The 20,765-nt window shown below is 46.8% G+C and overlaps 1 protein-coding gene across 2 annotated transcripts; it reads right to left on the bottom strand.

The window, feature by feature from the left end:
- Positions 1 to 158: 158 nt before the first annotated feature.
- On the bottom strand, positions 159 to 20,475 carry cers1 (ceramide synthase 1). Of its 2 annotated transcripts, none has more exons than XM_066658504.1 (7): positions 20,386 to 20,475; positions 8,463 to 8,622; positions 7,191 to 7,371; positions 6,158 to 6,319; positions 5,848 to 5,995; positions 5,057 to 5,205; positions 159 to 2,968 (listed from the first exon to the last, which is right to left on the bottom strand). In XM_066658504.1, the coding sequence occupies exons 2-7, from the start codon at positions 8,575 to 8,577 to the stop codon at positions 2,926 to 2,928; spliced, it is 798 nt and encodes a 265-aa protein (XP_066514601.1). In that variant the 5' UTR covers positions 8,578 to 8,622; positions 20,386 to 20,475; the 3' UTR covers positions 159 to 2,925. The 2 variants fall into 2 exon arrangements, with proteins under 2 accessions (XP_066514601.1, XP_066514600.1); XM_066658503.1 differs by lacking the exon at positions 20,386 to 20,475 and adding an exon at positions 19,392 to 20,201.
- Positions 20,476 to 20,765: the final 290 nt, after the last annotated feature.

Genomic DNA, 20,765 nt, shown 5'->3' with positions numbered 1-20,765 from the left:
GCACTAATACTTCTGGTTTTTTATTCACAGGTTTAAGAAATCAGTAGAAATCCCCGTCACTTTTTTTTTTTTAATTTAATGAATGATAAAAATAACACGAATAAATTACAGTGCAATTTGTTATAAATGTATACGACAGCCCCATGTTTAACATTAGTTTCTGAATGATCTCCGACACCTCGAGCCTGAGCTGTGATCGGTTCAGTTCCCTTTTGGCACGTTCTTAAAACATCGAACACTGAAAATGACACAGAAATGGACTGAGATCAAACACAGAGCGTCCGTCCTGAAACGGGTTTCAGCTGAGTCTGGACCGGATGGTTTTACTGAAGCGGATCCTGTTCCCTACACGTGCTGTCGAACTGCGAGAAGAAGAAAACGAGTTGAAAGCTCTTTGACGTTATTAAGAAAGCTCAGTGAGTGTGTGGAGGAGAGAGGGCAGAAGGGTTTGGCTCAGGAACCTCCAGGAGAGAGGCTGGATCTCAAATGGCTCCCTGTTCCCTACATAGTGCACAAACACATTCTACACACACACATCAGCCACTAGCTTTTTGACACCCCGCTTCACAGTTAAAGCTCTGTGGAGGAGTCAGAGTCAGTTCTGTGACAAATTAACCGCATTTATAGAGCACAGGGAGCAGTTTGAGACTGAGCCAGAGTCGTTTAAAGGGTGACTACTCCTCAGTTTTAAAATAAAAGCATGTAATTGTTTTGGAAAAATCTAAAATGAATCTCTAAGTATCACCAGGAAGATCGATGCTCAAAGAATTCTTTGGGGAGAAGAGAGGAATAAGACTCGCAGTCAAAGATTCTCATCTCTCCAAAGAATTCTTTGAGCATCGATCCTCTTGGTGATACCTAGAGATTCATTTTAGATTTTGCCAAAACAGTAATAAGTGTAGAAAACAGTCTGGAAATGTGAAGTATGAGTTTGTTAGTACAGACCAGGCCGGTAAAGGCTAGGCTTTTTTGGTCAGAAGTACAGGGCGACTTTGGAATGTGTGTAAAGCCAAACCCCCCCGATGGATGGGTGAATACAAGAGACAGGGTGGAGTTTGCAGGGTATATACAGGGGTGAGAGGAGAGGTTTGGGGGTGGTCCTACACCCAAAATATTACATAACTTCAATCCTCAGGGTGCATTTTTAATAAGAACGGTCGTACACTTTTGATATTCCAAATCAAGCCAATCTCATGCAGTTCTATCACATGTGCATTACGTATTTGTGATTCATTTACTATAAACTTTTGGTTTTAGCCTCATGTGAGTTATGTTTTACAAATAAATAACCTCTCCCGATCACCTGGTGGTCCTTGAGGACCCGTTTGAGAAGGAACGAGTCTGAAATCTAAAAGGGACAGTGCCATGGCAGTAAACCCCTCCAACGATCAATAACACGTGACGTACGAGAGGACAGAGCGAAGACAAGTGTTCTCAGAAATCCATTACAAAAACTACAGCTACCGCAGAGAACGGGGGACGTGTCCTACAGCCGGGTCCTGTTTGTTCTGCCTCGACGCTCAGCAGGTAAACGGCGGCGTGGACGCTGATGTGCACATGGACAGGAATAAACACATTCACTGAGAAAGCACTGGCGTCACTAAGTGGTCTTAAAAAGGGGCTTCCGATCGCAGTCCTCAGGAACCTGGCACATCGGGGTTAAACTGAAGCCTACGTTTGTTGTGAAGATGAGCTCTGAGCCTTTTCATACGAATGGTTTATAAAAACAGGCTGGAAACGTTTGCTCTCCGCCAAGATTTAAACATCATCACAGAGCTGTATAAATGAACTTGGACTGCGTTTAACCGGTCTGTTGGAGACACACACCTCAGAGAGAAGAGGAGCACTCCTACCCTCTTCCAAAAGTTACACAGTGCAGTTTCTGCAGTGCTGAGCCTGGAGTAGCAATGACTGAGGCTAGTGTTCTCCTTATTACAGCTCAGTGAAGTATTACAGTGATTTTAAAGCTGTAATTATAAGGTAATACCTAGGTTTTATAAACGAGGCCCCGATGTGGAGAGTGTGTTCCAAGGAGTGAGATCAGAAGTCGGTGATGAAGGAGGCTCTTCACATACATTTATATATATTTTTGAATCCTCCCGATGGCATGCAATCCTGATTATCACAATGCATAAATATTGTCTATTAAAATTACTCCATGAGCGATGGCTCTGATGGTTTTTCCAGGGCATTCTGCTGGACATAAGCTCATTCTACATCAGTGTTCGTCTTGATCAGCAGTGTTACATTCAGCCCAGGGAATCGGCTCCTGATGCTGTGGGTCAGTGACACACATGCCTTCGTTTCAGTGCAATATCAGATGCAGATTACACAGCGAAACAAATTAAATTCAGGGTCAGAGCAGAGGCACAAGCCACAGCTTCCACTGCGTTCGCCATCGCGGCTAAAGTGTGTTCTGTTCCCTTCACACAAACCTCACTCGGGTCACTTTGTGGCTGAATAAAGTGGGTCAGGCTTTGAGGCCCGTACACTCTTAAAATCTGTACACCAAGTAAAAATAGCCCTGACACTGAGTCCACAGACGTCTCTCTTTACCTTCAGCGCTCAGGTTTAACTTAAACACATTAAAGCAGCCGCCTGGACCTCAACCCTCGTCCTGAACCTCCTCGGACCCATGATTCCTCTTCATTTGATCTGATTCCAATTTAAAAAAAAACACAGACCCTGGGGGAAGGTCCGATTTCCTCGTAGCTAAGCGATTGTTAAAGTAAGACTCCCTTGAAAGATCACAGTGCTACAATAACAGAAAGAAACACAACAAGATGAGAAGTGTCAAACACAAGACCCCTGAACACTGAAAAAGCAGGAGAGCAGCTGTTGGACCCCGGAGACTCAGAGTTAACCCAGGCACCTGTGCTCCTCGCAGTCTCTGTGTTTAACCAGCAGGAGGCGCTACTGACACTGTTATAGATGTTTCTCCTTGTTGATCCCATTCTGTACACGTCTCCTAAAGAAAGGGAAAGAGAGAGAGAGTGAGTGAGTGAAATAAACAAGGAGAGAGAGGAAGAGAGATAAGGAGACATTCAGACAGAGGGAAGAGTGACAGAGAGGTGGAGAGGAAAACGTGAGACAGAGAGAGAGAGAGAGAGAGAGGAAGAAAAAAACAACTGGAAACCAAAGGAGACCATCTCTCAACAGATCCACTATGTGGCCAATAGTTGGTGGACATTCCCCATGGGAGTTTATTCCCCACTGCTGCAGAGTCATGCTGTTGGAACATTGCTGTGAGTGTCTAGTCTAATTGCATTCAGCCACGACTCATGGCTAGGCTCCTGCGGCTGGTTCAGAGCGTCCCGTCTCTTGTACATTTCTGTGGAGATTACCGAAGTGGTGTGATCACAGATAAAGGCCGAGTGCACCCTAACGTAGCCGACTGTGGGGGTCTACAGCTTTTGGGACATGCACCTCTAGTCCTCCCAAGATGAAGAGCCCAGGGACGGCTCACGTGGCTCCTCCAAAGACGTGGACAGGAGGGTGGAGGTGATGGTCTCATGCTCAGATGCAGAGGGACTCCGTTGGCTATCAGCTCCTCAAAGGCCAGAGAGAGAGATAAGGGCTTCACTGTAATGAGGTCTAAATAAAGACGGAGCGTTGAGCTCCACTCCCGTGGACACCGGGGGACACAGTGTCTCAGGAGCTGTTAGCCCCTCAGAGCCCCTCAGCCTGGTCACGTGGGGTTCAGGGCGCTGAGAAACTGTCCACAGGTGTGACTGTGGTGTGATGAGTGTGTGTGTTGCTCTGAGACGGAGTGGCTCTGTGTCCAGGGTGTGTTCCTGCCTTGCGCCCAGTGGGACCCACCTTGACCTTTAACATAATGAAGCAATTAGAGATAATGAATGAATGAATGAATTAAAGGGTCAAATCTAAACACGTGTCTGACGCCATTTTTTTAAAGGCACAATCTGCCGGTCCCGGTACGACACTGAAATGATTGTGCGTCACTAATAAAGCGATTCCTGTGCTTATGGGGGGAGATGAGGTCAGAAACGAGTGTTGTTTTGTCCTCAGGAAATTCACCTGCATCCCGAAGAGAAGCCTATTACAGATCTGTAAGCTGATTATCACATTTAGACAGTGCCCAGTCTCGGGATATAAATGGACAACTGGACTGCGTTAGCCACCACAGACTTCATCAAGAGCAAAGGTGCATTTAAGGAGCTGAATGTGGCATTTCACAACGGCCTTCAAACACTACGTTATAAATATTTACACTTTAAAGGAACACTACGTGATATTTTTACCTTAAAATTACAGCTTGACTGAGCTGTAACAGGGAGAACAGAGCCTCTGTCCTTGCTAATCAAAGCTCAGCGCTGCAGAAACTGCACTATGTAACTTTTGGAGGAGGGTAGGATACTAAACCCAAATCTTACCTAGCGTTCCTTTAAGGTACAGCCATTGTGGGCATGTGTTGTTATTCACACAGCTTGTAAAATCTACTTAGAAGCACACTTTGAACTAATATATGACGCTCTAGAGCAGCTGCACATGAGCTTACATTGACCATGCTGGACGCTAAGCGTGAACTAGCGAGGTATAAAGTGATGGAGCACTAGGACGAGCTGGAGTGGCAGCTCTGGGCCAACACCAGTATCTGGCCTCACTCAAAATGGCCATCAAATCTTCCCAGACAATGTTAGAACGTCTGGTTTAAAGCCTTTCCAAAGGGAAACCTTCCTAGAAATGAGCAGACGAACATCCAGTGTTGATTTGCGAGGGAGGATGTTATATTTGACTGTGCCGTGATAGAAAGGTGCATTCAGGTAGAACAGGGCAACGACAGGTCCAGGCTTTTAGCATGGGGGGGAGGAAGGCAGCAATTCCGTATGCAAACATCCTCGCAGCTTTGCATGGCAGGTGCCCGGCCCCAAACAACCCTGTCAGCTACGACTACAAAACAAACCTCCTGATTTGACTGAAGGAGGAGGTCAGGAGCCTTATCTCCACTGAGATGTTCACTCAGACATTTCCCTCTGTGGCCTGAAGAACTTTAAGGACTGGCTCAGGTGTGCTGAGAGCCAGGTGTGTCACTCACCCTTCTCCACAGCCCTGGTGACCGTTGTCATCCGTCTTGGTTCTGAGCGGTTCCTGGTCCTCGTTCTCCTCGTCGTCCTCGTATTCACGCACGTCGTTGACTCCGTTCATCTGCCCGGTCACAACCTTCACCACGAACAGGACGATGAACTGCAAAGCACAGAGAGGGAGGAGGCTTGTGTTAGCGGACGCACAGCTAGTGCCACAGGATAAGACACAGACACACACACAAGTCTCTGAATGGTGGAGACAATCCATAGAGATCCATTCATTAGGTTGAGACTTAAAACGAACTTTTCCCTAAGCACTACGGGCTTAAACTTAACCCAACCTTAAACCATATCTTCACCTTAAAACGTAGACAATTGTCCACAATGTGAGTGTGTAGGTCTTGCTCCTCACAATGTGATATATTCTGGTACACACACACACACACACACACACACACACACCCACTGCAAGAACACACTGGTAAAGTTCTCATGGCTCTACCAAAGACATGTTGTTTTTGATGGGAATTACTGAATAGCGCCCCCTTGTGCATCAGCTCCTAAAGGTGTATGAGTATGAATGTGAGTGAGTGAGTGAGTTAGAAGCTAACAGATGTGTTTCCCATCTTAAAACAGCTCTTGCGGCACCCAACACGGCCCACGTTTGTTGCTGTGTCAGAGTGTGGACTCTCTGGAGCACCCTGAAGACTCGGCCCACAACCCGGTCGCGGTTATTCTCTACACCAGCAACTACAGAGCAATGATAATTAAAAACACCAAACATCGACGCAGTTGTTCTTACCAGGAACCAGTAGATGTTCATGAGGAGCAGCGCCAACAGCAGGGCATTGAAGAAAAAGTAGAAAGGGATGTTGGGCACGGACTGCAGGCTGGTGATGCAGGAGGCATACAGCACTTTGAGAGGGAACCAATACAATCGGAACCAGAACCTGGAGATTAGAAGGAACAGGAGTAGCTCAGTGAATAAGATCTGCAGCTTCTCACGAGGAGAACAGAAGTGTTTACGCTGTATTTCCAACACTTTGTAGACATATGGTAATTAGTGAATTCAGGTATTTGGTTGGACATGTGACGGGGGGGCGGGGTCTCACCAGGTGATGCTGAAGCTCACAGAGCCCATGTTAGACAATATGTCATTGATCAGGTAGTAGCTGCCTCTGCGGGTTTTGAAGTAAACGTTGAGTTTGGTGAACTCCAGCTGAACGTCGTTGATGTCGTGGAGGAACAGAACCAGGACCCCTATGTTGTGGTACCTGAGGAGGAACAGAAATAGAATCACCAGACTGTATTTGTCCAGTTTAAGCTGGAACTGTACACGCTTCGTGGTGTTGACGTGATGCACATGAAATGCTCCTCAAAGTGGGGTCACCCTCAGACGAAGTCTTTTAGCTGATTGTGGGAGTGAAGAGTCGTACACAGCCTCCACAGGGAGCCCATGGGGAGGGGTGGTCCATAAATGAGTGACTGAGTGAGTATTCATGTGAGTGAGTGATTCTGAGAATGACTGAGTGAGTGTGTAAATATGTAAATGAGCATGTGACTGAATGAGGGAGTGTGTGTGACTGAGTTAGAATGTGTATGAGTGACTTTGTGAATGAATGAGTGAGTGAGTGAGTGAATGACTATGTGAGTGAGTGAGTGAATGAGTGAGTGACTATGTGAATGAGTGTGAGTGAGTAAGTGACTGTGAATGAGTGAGTGAGTGACTATGTGAATGAGTGAGTGAGTGACTATGTGAGTGAGTGAGTGAGGGAGTGACTATGTGAGTGAGTGAGTGACTATGTGAGTGAGTGAGTGAATGAGTGAGGGAGTGACTATGTGAGTGAGTGACTATGTGAGTGAGTGAGTGAATGAGTGAGGGAGTGACTATGTGAGTGAGTGAGTGAATGAGTGAGTGACTATGTGAGTGAGTGAGTGAATGAGTGAGGGAGTGACTATGTGAATGAGTGAGTGAGTGAGTTCCAAGCCAGTGCCATATTTTTCAAACAGGCTGTTTTTCCTGTTTTCTCTGCTGTTAAATTGTATTCAAATAAAGACTGCAGTAAAATGCAGAGGATGTTCAGTTTAATAAAGTAGTCCACAGTAAATCACTGGCTTGCAGTTTCAAATAAAATCGTTTCTGACCTGAACGCATATGAGAAGGTGATCAGCGCCAGAGTGATGATGTGGTGCAGCACCATGACCTTGGAGTCTTTCCTCCAGGCGTCCATGTACATCGTGGCGTAGATGGAGTGACCGTAGAAGCTCCCTTGGATCAGGTAAGCGATGGCTATATCCATGGGCACAGACATCCCGCTCTTCCAGGCTACACAAGCAACAGGCATCGGTTAAGTACTGCTTTTATCCCACAACATGCACCTACTAACACTGTTATTATTAATAACTCTTTCCTGACCACAGAGCACTATATGCCCCACTCTCTCACCATCACCCCCCACCTCCATCACTCGGTGCCAGTGAACTGGGCTGTTAGTGCTCTCCTAAAAGCGTGTTGAGCCACAATCTTCACAGCAAACAAAATGCCCCGGGGCTGTCTCAGAGAACATAAAAACACCCAGGAAACGGATGCAAGTGGAAACAACTAAATTGGCCATAAAGCTGTGATAAAAATGGGTGGAATTTCAAAGTCAACACAAAAAGATCAGCCCCTCTCTTGTGTCTAGTGCTGCACTAAGCTGTTCACACACGTCTGATTATTTTTAGCTAGTCTGCTTCGCCAGGGTTTTCCAGCATTAGCACAATGTGAGGGTGATGTGAGTGAATGGGAACGGGCTCCTGAGAGGATCCTGGAAAGACGTTAGAGTGATGTAGGTGATGTTACTCTGCCTAATGTTTATTGATCGGATGCCTCTTTAACTTTCACAACCAGCAGCTGGAGTGTAAAGTCCGAGTCTTTAGGATCCTCCCTCACGTTGTGGACCGAGAACAAATCAATAGTTTATTAGAGTACACCCTTAAGGAACCTTCCTCTGTCACGTAACATCATTTTTATGGCAATGTGCACTGATTCAAACCTGTTCCTTTAAATGATAATGAGCCGCTCGCTGTTCACCCCGACCCCGAGTGCACAGCAGTGAGGAGCGAGGAGCAGAAGCTCTGGTTTTTAGCCGTTTTCACTCTGTTCTCTTTCTTCTCCGTGTCTGTTTTGCTGCATTTAACCTCTCGCATAAACATGGTTCCAGCGCTCTGATTGGATAGACTCAGACGAGGGGGCGGGGCAATTCTGAACGGCTTGTTTTTTATAATATGCCTCCATTCAGAGTCATATTATACACCATTGTGTTAATAAGTTGCAATCACATGGCAGCTATTTAAATTGTGTGTGGAATAAAATGGTCAGCTGGCGTTAAGGTGGTAGTTTAATGGTTTTGTTACAAACTTGAATGTAATCGTTACCATAAAACACAGATGGAGGGTTGTGGAAGAAGGTGTAGTTGGAGAAGAAGAGAAGGTAGGTGCTGTAGGACCATGACATTGTGTAGAAGAGCAGTTTCCAAGCACTTTCTGGCATCTTCGCCACATCTTTGGGCTGGAGACGACACCACCGGGCGAAGGGCTGCAACAAACAAAACGAATATTCTTAATCATTAATATTAAGTCTTAACCCTTTCCCTACAGCTGTGATCACACTGGACATTGGTGCATGGCTCTGTGAAACACATGGGGCTCGACTCCAGGCTCGACCGACGCTCTCGCTCCATGACGCCTCAGGGTTATGTACTGTTTTATAATCCAAATGGAGAAGCAATTAAACAGGCAATTTATAAACAGGCCATTAAAATTACACAAGGCTCTGAAAACTGACCTCAGTCCAGTGTCAATGGTCACAATTAACAAAATAATCTCAGTGTGGCGCAACACAGAGGCACATCACTTAGGAAAGCAGACACTGTGTGTCCACAGTTTGTAAATCTTCATTTATACTTCTGTTTTTCTGTTCTGCAACCGGCCTAATGAAGAAAAACAGAAAAGAAAAACCGGTCGGTGTCTTAAGCGCTTTGAACATGTGTTGCGTGTAGATAACCAAGCTGTTCCTAGAACTGAGATTAAGCAGTTCTAAGATGAAGGGGCAATGTTTCCCCCACAGCATTCACATGGGAATGTGTGTGTGTGTGTGTGTTCCACCTCTAGCAGATACGGTGCCTTGGTTCTTATCTGTTCACGATGGTCTATCTGCCCTTCTCCGATCAACATGCTGACACCGAAGCTCAGTGCCTGTGTAATCAGAGCTGGAAGTGAAAAGCATTGTTTGCAACACCGTCTTTATCTACACGCTATCTAGTTTCACCCGATCTCCGCTTTCCCTTGCCCTCCCCGCACTGATGAGCACACCACCAAGCGACACCTTGCCATATGAGTCTAAGGGCCATATGCTCAGTGCCAAGGGAATAGAGCCTCCCAGTGGGATGTGGAGACGTTTAATGACATTTTCCACGGAATGGTACCTACTCGACTCGAACTAATCTACTTTGTTCCTTGTCTTTTCGTCGGCCACCGATCCAAGGAGCGTTTGAACCTCTTCAAAAGACCACGGCGTAATTGTGCGAGCTGCCGTCGTGAGTCGGATAAAAACAAACGTGATCTCTGCTGCAGATGGAGAGTTGGTGCTGGTCGTCTGCATTGCGTGGCGTAGAGTGACGACTCTCTCTGGACTTCTACAGTGTGTTTTTCATTCTCTGGGGCCGGTTCAAACCAGTCGCCTCACCACACATCAGCTATCGGGTGGAGAGGAGACGGGAGACAGTGTCTGAGCCACTTTGATGAAGATGGGGATGATCAGGAGACCAGAAAGGACCACAGGGGCAGATTTAGCCTGAGATCGAGGGGTAACAACTGGACTCTTTACCAGGAAATGCCCCAGTGTCCGTTTTACATCTCATCTGAAAGACAGTGCTGTTTGTTCAGTACAGTGTCCCTGTCACTGCACTCAGGTGCTTGGATCCACACTGACCACAGGGAGAGTGCCCCCTGCTGGCCACAACGTCAACCACACCTCCTGCACACACCGAAGCTTTCCTAGGAGGAGGTCTCCCATCCAAGTACTGACCCAGATCTGCTTATCTCCAGTGGATCTGTGTGTTCTGGTGTTCAGCTGCCAGAGGAATGGGATGGGAAGCTTGTGTGCTGCCTCTGACAGACTGCGAGTCATGTTCAGGCCTCTCGCGAGTCGAGTCTGCGGCGTCTCCACAGTCCGTCTGTGTCTCCCCAGCCTTCTACACTTCTGTTATTTTTAGACTCCAGCTGTCTGCGGTGCATTCTCTCGCCTCACCACCACTCCAACCTCGGCTTAGTTTGTCTGCTCCTGGCAGCCAATCGCAAACTGCTCTCACTGCTGCGGGAAATCTCCACAACACACACACACACACACACACACACTGTCCTCAACCAGTAGACTGGGACAACAGCAGCCTTTCCTCATGCTCCGGTAAAAAAAAGAGCCCACATTCTCTAAACTAGTCCTTTCTATTTGTTAAACGGGTCAGAATGACCACCTTGGCTCTTCTGTTATTCTAAAATGTAGTATCTCTAACATGATCTCAGAGGGCTACAGCGTCAGACCCTGGGACAAAGCCTGTTTGACAGTGAGAATGAGACGATGTGGCAGCTGATAGTCACCTAATCCTGTAGGAGACACAAAGCTTGGATAACTCTGGATAATATTAAAGCTGGGGAAAGTGATGAGGAGATACAGCATTACAATATGAAACAGTTCTGGTTCCTAATGAAACGTCTGTGGTCTGCTTTGGTTCCAAGACCCACAGCAGTGTTCTCCCCCTGTGTAAACAGCCCCTGTTCAGAACGCCCGCTTTCAGCACCTGTTCCTTTAAATGATAACGAGCCGCTCGCTGTTCACCCCGACCCCGAGCGCACAGCAGTGAGGAGCGAGGAGCAGAAGCTCTGGTTTTTAGCCGTTTTCACTCTGTTCTCTTTCTTCTCCATTTTTAATCAGTGCTCTTATTTCTCCGCACACATTGTGTGTTTCGGTGCATTTAACCTCACCTTTCCGCTCTCACATTAACGTGGGTCCAGCGCTGTGATTGGACGGACTCAGATGACGGGCCGGAGTCATTCTAAAGTCTCTGCACACTTTGTAAACGCAGCACAAAATGAGAATGACTTCTCAATTTATCCAATGGTTTCTGACTTGGGTACACCAAACTAAACTGACTGGTTGGTGGGCTCCAGAAGCCTACATTAATGTGCACTTGCACTGAATGAGTGATTTACATCATGTCCCCTTTAAATTAATTAAATCAAGCCCCAGCTGAAGGCTCACTGCTGTGGAGCTGGTCTGCTCTCCATCCAATCCTGGCTGAAGTTCAGAAACTCTGCTCTGCTTCATCACTGTCAGACACAAACCCATTCACTGGGACTGTGGTTTCCATAGCGACCGCTACGAGACAGCAGCCTTGGTCATCAAAATAAACAGCAGAGAGGCTGCTCCACTTCTGTCCATTTCCTCCATTTCTGCATCTCTTCAGAGCAGAGCGAGATCAATCGGGATGTCAGAAAACACACTGCGTAGTTGTGATGCGAGACACATGGACGTTCATGTGGAGATCTGGTCAATAAGCTGCTTTTGCTGCTGGGGGTCACCGGGGGACAAGTGTCAGAGAGGGGACAAAAGCTTTCAACCCCATTCAGGGCCAGATGGGACCAGGGGGTGTTGTTTTTTTCATTAATAGCCCTCTCTTTCTCGCTCTCACAAATCTTTCCTCTCAAAACAACTAACCACTGCACCACATCATCTAGAAGCATCTGTTTATTTACCGCGGCCACTCTGAGTGCTAACGGAGAGCTGGGCACTTATCTCTGGCAGCTCTAAGAGGAAGGAAGTGTCTAGAAGTGACACAGAAAACCACTTCTGCTCCACCCTGAACAGGAATGAAGCCTGCAATCATCTACCCTCAGGGCTAATGTAAACCAAGACCTGATGCCCCACACTAAGCCTCCATTAACTGACCTCCCTCCCACTGTGGAGGTCCATTGTTATTCAAGTGACCACTCCACCACTGACCAGCTCCTGTTTAAATAAGTATCCGAGCTGTTGACGGCTTTAAAAAGCAGGACACATCGGCCAAGCCCTCTCTGAAAGCCAAAGGCCGTGCTGTTTATCATCTGCTGTGATGCTGTACGTCTGGGTCAGTACGTCGTAGCTCTGCAGCTCGATCCAAAGCAAATTCAGCTTCAATTTGAGGTTCTACGGGTCAGAGCAAGACAGCACCCCCCTCACACACACAGCTTCACTCCATCATAAAGAAGACAGACTGTCCCTCTGTGACCATATGGAAAACATATTTTAATCATCAGCACCAGGAGGAGGAGGAGGAGGAGGAGCCTCATAAAGGTTTAAATAGATGTTAAATCAGAACATGGTTTTTGTCGGCTGTGCCTTTCATTGTTCATTCAACACCAACAGACACTGCCGTGACCTCAGCACCTGTTCCTTTAAATGATAATGAGCCGCTCGCTGTTCACCCCGACCCCGAGCGCACAGCAGTGAGGAGCGAGGAGCAGAAGCTCTGGTTTTTAGCCGTTTTCACTCTGTTCTCTTTCTTCTCCGTTTTTACTCAGTGCTCTTATTTCTCCGCGCTCGTTGTGTCTGTTTCGCTGAGTTTAACCTCGCTGTGATTGGACAGACTCAGACGAGGGGGCGGGGCCATTCTAAAGTCTCTGCACTTGACCTCAGAAGCAGAGCCGAACAGAACGGATCATTTTATCTCGTTTTTTTATTATGTTCTGACTTACAGCACACAGAAGACTAACTGGGTGGTCTTGTATCACAGTGTGTGGGTTGGTGGGTTCCAAACACACAAATTTAACCAGTTTCTCCTTCACAACGCTGCTCTCCTGCTCTCCATTTAGCCTTGGTTTAAGTAAACATTGCAAATACCTTACTTCTTATGGAAAAACATGTGAAGAGGTTGCTCTGTGCCTCTGACCTTTGGAGGACGTTATGGATTGATTTGCTTCATGTAGGAGCTGAGTGTGTGTGTCAGACCCCGGGTTACTGTAGGTTATCTCCTGCTGTCTGAGAGCATGTGCCTTTTCTTTATCACTATCACTCCCCTGTTGTATTTTAACCGATTCTCCGTCTGTTGTGAGGTTTTCTGAGTCGAGCAAAGCTCTGATAACACACACAAACCACACTGTAGACAAACGCAGCCCAAACTCCTCAACACAACAAGCACCGTTTAAAATAAACCAGACCAGACGCTAGGTTTCAGCAAAACACTGCTCACAGACCAAAGGCCAGAGGCAGTCGAGTAGACGTTACACTAATGACTGATCCCTGAGTGGCAATAACACCGGCTCTACTCTAATTATTTACAGAACAGTGGAGAATCTCCATGATTTTAAGGTAAATATATGACAGTGTTCCTTTAAACCACGGTAAAACTATTTAAAGCCTGAGGTCACCAGCTCTGAGTGAACAATACACTGCTCTTCTTTTTGTAAAAAGACTCTGAAAGGGTCAATGTTTAAAGAAACCAAAGGGAATATTCCCGGTGCGAATTTGCTTCATCTTTGGGTTTAATTCTTGTGTGAATCTCTCAGCACAAGTGTGTGTAAGTGTCCTCTCAGTTCTGAAAGAGCCTGAGGCCTGGTGTGTTCTGCTGTGAACAACAGCTTCCTGCTCTCAGAGTGAACACGGAGCACATGAATCTCCAGGGAATTCAGCCTTGTAATGACGAGCCTGTGTGAGTGAGCACTGACTAACACATCCTCAAACACTGACACACACACAGTCAAACATCTCATTGCTGTGGAGACTAGAAAACTAGGTCTGCTGTGGTGAGGGGAGGCCTTGCCCTTAAGCGAGGGACACCTCAGACAACTTTAAACCCACGCAACTATAAACACAAACCCACCTCAGTTCATCTTATTAACGCTCGTATATAATTATTCACTGCTTATAAACTAAACTTCATTGTAATTCCACAAGGCATCGATGTGTATTTTTATTTAATTTTTGAATGAATATACTTTTCTGTTACTGCTTGTATTTGGTGTTATTTAATGTTATTTTAATTTCTATTTTATTACTATGTTCTGTAAGCGTTCGGACAGGGGCCCGGCTGCCCACTAGGCCACCCCCAGCCAGCAGAGGGAGACATGGAGCCACCACACCCTAATTAAGAGACATCAGCAGCACCTGTTCCTCTCCTACTTAAGGGAAGCCAACACACACCTCAGGGCTCAGTCTTGGGTTTCTCTTTTCGAGAGTCTCACACAAGTCTGGCTGGTAATTTTTTGGTAAAGTTCCTTGAGTGTTCTCCTGGGTCTGTTTCCTGTGAACTCTTCTTGAGCCTTTTGTCTCAGGTTTCTAAGCTTGTTTCTAAGCTTCTTTTCTCAAGTCTTTTGGTTTGGCGTCTCTGACTCTTCAGCTCTTTTCCCTCTTTAATGTGGGAAGCCCTTGTTTGTTTTAGTTGCCTTTGACTCTCAGCTTTTGAACCATTCCGTCTTTCCTCTGTTGGTCTTCTCCAAGCCCTTGTTGGTATCTTTTCTGTTAAATTTAGTGTTCTGGATTATTCTGCACTTGAGTTCATTAACCATTAGCTCCTCCACTGGTAGCTCACTGTGTTCCTTGGTTCTAACCCATCCCTGTTCAGTTTATCACACTACAGCTTTCACTCTGTTTTAAAGCGCTTCTCGCTGCGTCTTCATGTGTGAAAGAGGTCAAACAAGGTTTTGTATTATATTTATTATTGACAACCAGCCCCACCCACAGCGTAGACCCATGCCAACCCCGTGCCAGAGTGTGTGGTTTATTGGTGCGCTGTGCCTATGGTTTCCAGCCCATTTTATTTCTCCATGCTCAGTTATGACACTCTGGAGAATGGAGTGCTGAAGGTAATTATCTGCCTCTGAGGCTGGAAAACAACAGCAATAAACCTGGGCCAGGGCTGTGGACTTCAAACCAAACTTAAAGATCACTCGTTCAGCGCCCTGCTGCCTCATTAGCAGGAAAAAAAAGCTCAATTCTGCTGAGTCAAGGGCAGTGAAAGCCCCAAAGAATGACTCCTGAATTAACAGCTGAAGGTAAACACAGTCCACATTTGAATTCAGACAGAGGTTCACCATCTTACAATGAACTTGGAGCAGTTTTCTGCAGCGGAACACGACCCGGTTCACTTTAGAGAGCAAAAAAGGAATGTACACAAAGTTCTCTCAATAACCTCCTCAGGTCACCGTCTGTGAGGAGTGTGGTGTGTTCTCTCTGTGTCTGTGTGGGTTTCCTCCGGGTGACTGTCTGTGAGGAGTGTGGTGTGTTCTCTCTGTGTCTGTGTGGGTTTCCTCCGGGTGACTGTCTGTGAGGAGTGTGGTGTGTTCTCCCTGTGTCTGTGTGGGTTTCCTCCGGGTGACTGTCTGTGAGGAGTGTGGTGTGTTCTCCCTGTGTCTGTGTGGGTTTCCTCCGGGTGACTGTGAGGAGTGTGGTGTGTTCTCTCTGTGTCTGTGTGGGTTTCCTCCGGGTGACTGTCTGTGAGGAGTGTGGCGTGTTCTCTCTGTGTCCGCGTGGGTTTCCTCCGGGTGACTGTCTGTGAGGAGTGTGGTGTGTTCTCTCTGTGTCTGTGTGGGTTTCCTCCGGGTGACTGTCTGTGAGGAGTGTGGTGTGTTCTCCGTGTCTGTGTGGGTTTCCTCCGGGTGACTGTGAGGAGTGTGGTGTGTTCTCTCTGTGTCTGCGTGGGTTTCCTCCGGGTGACTGTGAGGAGTGTGGTGTGTCTGCGTGGGTTTCCTCCGGGTGACTGTCTGTGAGGAGTGTGGTGTGTTCTTTTTCCTCCAGGTGCTCTGCCTTCCTCCTATTGTCCAAACACACACACCTCTCGGTAGGTGGAGTGTCTGGGTGAAACTGTCCACAGAGGTGTGTGTGATGCCCTGTGAAGGACTGGTGCTGACCCTGAAACGGATGAAGCAGTTACAGGAAATGAATGGATGAGTGCTGATAAGAGAATGATGTGGTTGGGGAACTAAGACTCGACTGTTTTGTCAGGACCTAAAGGATGTTGAATTTAAGCAGTGATGACGCAAGACAGGAGCCAAATCAACCAAATCCATCTCTAAATGATGGTGCAAACCTAAGCTTTCATCAGAAACTCAGCTGAGCACGCCCTCGGAGATTAGAGACGTCAGGGACGACAGAACACTGTAAATACAGCTCCACAGATCTCTATCAGCTATCAGTCGTCTGGCAGAAACTGAGCATGAGTCGAGGTGGTTTTACAACAACAAACAACATACACTCCTTTCGTCTGAGGGAGCACTTCTGAGTGGACACACTTTTCACAAGGAACACAAACTGCATCAGCAATAAAGACACAACCCTGAGTGTGTGCACTTCACACTGCCCTTTGTATCCTAGTTTTAATCTCTCTCACACACACACACTTAGCAGCACATGTTGGGGAAATTCCTATCGACCTCTGACACCTGAATCGTTAAAGCTGACCCGAGCTGAATGGCCCAGAGTGTGGGATGGTACTGTCTCTGTACAATGAGCTCAAACCCGGTCACTGGGCACTGTTTAATTCATTTAACTTCACACACCACGCCTCATACAAACCCAGCTGTTCCTCATGGTATAAATCACCTTACTGTTCATGAAAAGGCACCTCCGCAGGCTAAAGCAGTTAGTTGGAATCACACAAAGTATTCACCCATTGTTTCTGGGGGTTATCGTGTTATACACAAAGACGCTAAAGACAGCAACAAAGTCCCAGAACATTCCAGTGCCACGACTTCCTTTTCTGAACCCAATCAAGAATATTGTCCCCCACACAGCGCCACAAATCTACGACCCACAAATAAGCAAACAGTCAGAACTGTGGCAGGAAAATAGCGACCATCAGCAAGAAACGTGATTCAAACCTGGACACATTTAACATCAAACTGAGGCGCATATAAATCACAATACGACTTTAGAAATGGCTGAACTTCCCAATAAACCTGCAGCTTTAAGCAGTTCAGAGGCTTTAAGCAGGTCTTGTGCATTTGTTAGGAGCCTCGTTTTCTCTGTATCTCTCTTCTCTTACTGTCCTTGACTTTTCTACTTGATTATGCAGTGCATCTAATCTAATCTTGAAAATATCTGCTGAAAAATGAATAACCTGCACTGCCTCTGCTTAGACACGTGATATTCACAGGAACAGTGTTACAGTGTTCAATATACGGATCTCTAAGACATCAGAACAGTTCAGAACCCAGGTTTAGTGCATGGAGTTCTCTCAAGTCTTGTATTTGACCTCCTTAAAAGGATGTTCATGCTCAACTGTGTAATGTGTGTGAAGACTTCAGCATTGACACACTTCTGCATTGTGGTCAGAGAGCACTTGAAGCACAGGAACCTGTCTTTAGGAGCCTGCAACACAGTCTCTCTGATCACCACACACACACACACACACACTCATCACCAGAGTGCTGTTCAAGAAACGGGCGGCGCACCAGGACCAGCTGGAGTTTCACAACTCTTTCAAATATTTAATGAGAACCTCGAGCATCCCTTTCAAAGCCGCGGGGTTAATTCTGCTCTTTTTTTTCACTCTTTACTAGTGGTCAACACTCTCCAGGACGTGAAGTCGAACACTGAGGCTAAATTAAGCTGTTACTGTTCAACGTTCCCCGAACCCTGAGAGTGACTGAATTACACATGAACATCACACTCACAGCCACTCGCACACTTCCTCCTGTGAACCTCTGCGTCTGCAGGCCTTCGGAAAGCCTCCCGGAAGCCTGCCTTCCCCTTCACATGCGCAGAACTGAAGCATGTGGCGGATAAAAACAGCTCGTTTGAGGTAAACCACAAGCTTCGGCTGCAGGAAGTTGCTCTACTTGAGCGTATTTAAATATCAGGCTGTGTATTCTGGGTTAAACAGATGCTGCATCCAGCTCTGATGCAGACATTCACCTGCTCTGGATACATGCAGGGTTCACTGTCTCTCACACACTCACCCAGTCTCACACACACATACACACACACACACACACACACACACACACACACACCTGTGGACAGTGTCACACACTCACCCAGTCACTCACACACACACACACACACACACACCTGTGGACAGTTTCACACACTCACCCAGACACACACACACACACCCATACAAACACCTGTGGACAGTGTCACACACACACACACACACACACCTGTGGACAGTTTCACACACTCACCCAGTCACTCACACACACACCCCCACACACACCTGTGAACAGTGTCACACACACCTGTGGACAGTTTCACACACTCACCCAGACACACACACACACACCCATACAAACACCTGTGGACAGTGTCACACACACACACACACACACCTGTGGACAGTTTCACACACTCACCCAGTCACTCACACACACACCCCCACACACACCTGTGAACAGTGTCACACACACCTGTGGACAGTTTCACACACTCACCCAGTCACTCACACACACTCACCCACACACACACCTGTGGACAGTTTCACACACTCACCCAGTCACTCACACACACTCACCCACACACACACCTGTGGACAGTGTCACACACACACCTGATGTATAATTTCAGACACTCACCCTGTCACTCATGCCTGATTTTCTAGATGGCAGAGGCACCATGCCCCTTAACCCTTCGATGGGGGGAAAACAGTGGAACAGCTCAGGACTCTCCCCGCTCTAACGTTACCAGTTCAGCTCAGGTGAGACGTGTTAAATAGTTGATGACGTGAATCAGGTGATGGAGCTGAGGAATTACTAAAGAACATCTGCTGTAACTGTTAGTGTGTGTTGTGCTGGTGTAGAGTGGATCAGACACAGCAGTGCTGCTGGAGTTTTTAAACCCTGTGTCCACTCTCTGTCCACTCTGTGAGACACTCCTCCCTCGTTGGTCCACCTTGTAGATGTAGAGTCAGAGACAGTAGCTCATCTGTCGCTGCACAGTGTGTGTCGCCCGTCCTCTAGTCCTTCATCAGTGACACAGGACGCTGTCGGCTGGATGTTTTTGGTCGGTGGACTGTTCGCGGTCCAGACACTGAGGGGTTTAAAAACTCCAGCAGCACTGCTGTGTCTGATCCACTCTACACCAGCACAACACACACTAACACACCACCACCACGTCAGTGTCACTGCAGCACTGAGAATGATCCACCACCACATCACACCTGCTCTGTGGGGGACCTGAGCAAACAAAGTATGCAGAGCAACATGTGGACTACAGTCTGTAACTGTAGATCTACAAATTCCTCCTATGTGGTCAATCAGAGGGTGTTTTTTAAACAAACACCACCAACGCTATTATTAATAACACCGTTGCTTAATGCACACGTCATCAGCGTTTACCTCGAACACGTGCACGGTGAGCGCGCGCCGCAGCTGGGTCCACAGCACCGCGCACGCGAAGAACAGCCCGATCTCGAGAGGGGAGAGGTGCGCGTGCTCGCGGAGGGCGCGCGCCGAGGGCTCCAGCCCTAGTCCGGTGTCCGTCAGGGAGGCGAACAGAGCGCTAGAGCAGCCACCCAGCAGCGTCGTGAACCCGACCACGGGCTCCAGGGCAACCGCGCCCTCAGCTCCGGGACCGGGGCTAGTCTCCACAGCGTCCATCCCGAGGCTTTACCGGCAGTAGACTTTAAGGCAAGGTATGAACAGTCGTCGTCCAATGGATGAGCTTCTGATTCCAATGGAACTTCAAGTTTAAATTATCACGGATTTAACGGAATCTACCCCTAAAACGAATCGATTCCTAGAATCCAAAGATGGTGGGAGTCGGTACCCCAATCTATCGACTCAGGTACAAAATATTGAGAATCTACACCAAAAAATAGAAGGAAGACACGTGTAACAAAAGTGTCGGTTCTTCGACTGTGAAGATACAAAATAATGCGAACCTACCCCCCTCTAAAATAGTCAGACTATACTTGTGTATTGATATATTCCAAAAAGAATCAATTCCTCGACTCGTATAAAGTAACGGGAGTCTTTTCCTCTCCCAGTAGTAGAGCTCTATTTATCCACACAAGAGTCGATTCTTCGACTCTGAAGCCTTTTTATCTTTGGACATAGTGTAGGTTAAATAAGTGCAAATGTTCAATATAATTAAAATGTATCCAACATTATTCAACACTGTCTGAAGGCTTTGATTTTAGTTTTTAGCATATTTTTAATTTCTAAAAATAACAGATGAATACAGGTTGAGGCTGATTTCAAATCTTATTTAAATACTTCTCCCGAATTGTACAACCTTCAGTGAAAAGTCAAACGTCACAAAAATGCAATGTGTAACACCTTAACCTCAAACAACACCGTCGGTGCTGAAAGATTCATTAGATTAACTAACCGGATAATTGTGCGGAGTCGACTCCCTCTACTCGGAATCAGATTCAGAGTCGAATGGAATCTAACAGCCCTAATTGAGAATTACAGCAAGTAACGAAAATAAGAGTTAATGCCGTTATCTACAAAGTAAAAACGACTCTAGGTGCTGAAAGATGGAAGCAGTTTAGCGTTTAAACCTAAAGAGTGCGGATGAAAAGCCCTAAAGGCAGAAGTTCATATCAGATAATAGCCTTCTTTCCGTTATTCGCCTTCATTAGCCAGAAACAGTCCTCGCTCTCAGTGTGTCCTCAGCCAGAAATGACGACGCTGAATTATTTTAGAAAATAACACGTTGAGAAAGCAGCCCACAGATGTATAAAATCCCGCATGATCATCGCCGTT

Source organism: Hoplias malabaricus, unplaced genomic scaffold (genome assembly GCF_029633855.1).
Source record: "Hoplias malabaricus isolate fHopMal1 unplaced genomic scaffold, fHopMal1.hap1 scaffold_188, whole genome shotgun sequence".
NCBI classification, from domain to species: Eukaryota; Metazoa; Chordata; class Actinopteri; order Characiformes; family Erythrinidae; genus Hoplias; species Hoplias malabaricus.
Note: the sequence above shows the minus strand (reverse complement) of the source record. Positions and strands in the feature narration are given on the sequence as shown.

Coding starts and splice junctions, on each gene's coding strand:
- cers1 (XM_066658503.1), bottom strand. CDS start 19,652: ATGGACGCTGTGGAGACTAGCCCCGGTCCCGGAGCTGAGGGCGCGGTT. Junction 6,320..7,190: donor ACCTTCTCATATGCGTTCAG/GTCAGAAACGAT, acceptor GTTCCTCCTCAG/GTACCACAACATAGGGGTCC. Junction 5,996..6,157: donor GTGAGCTTCAGCATCACCTG/GTGAGACCCCGC, acceptor TCTAATCTCCAG/GTTCTGGTTCCGATTGTATT.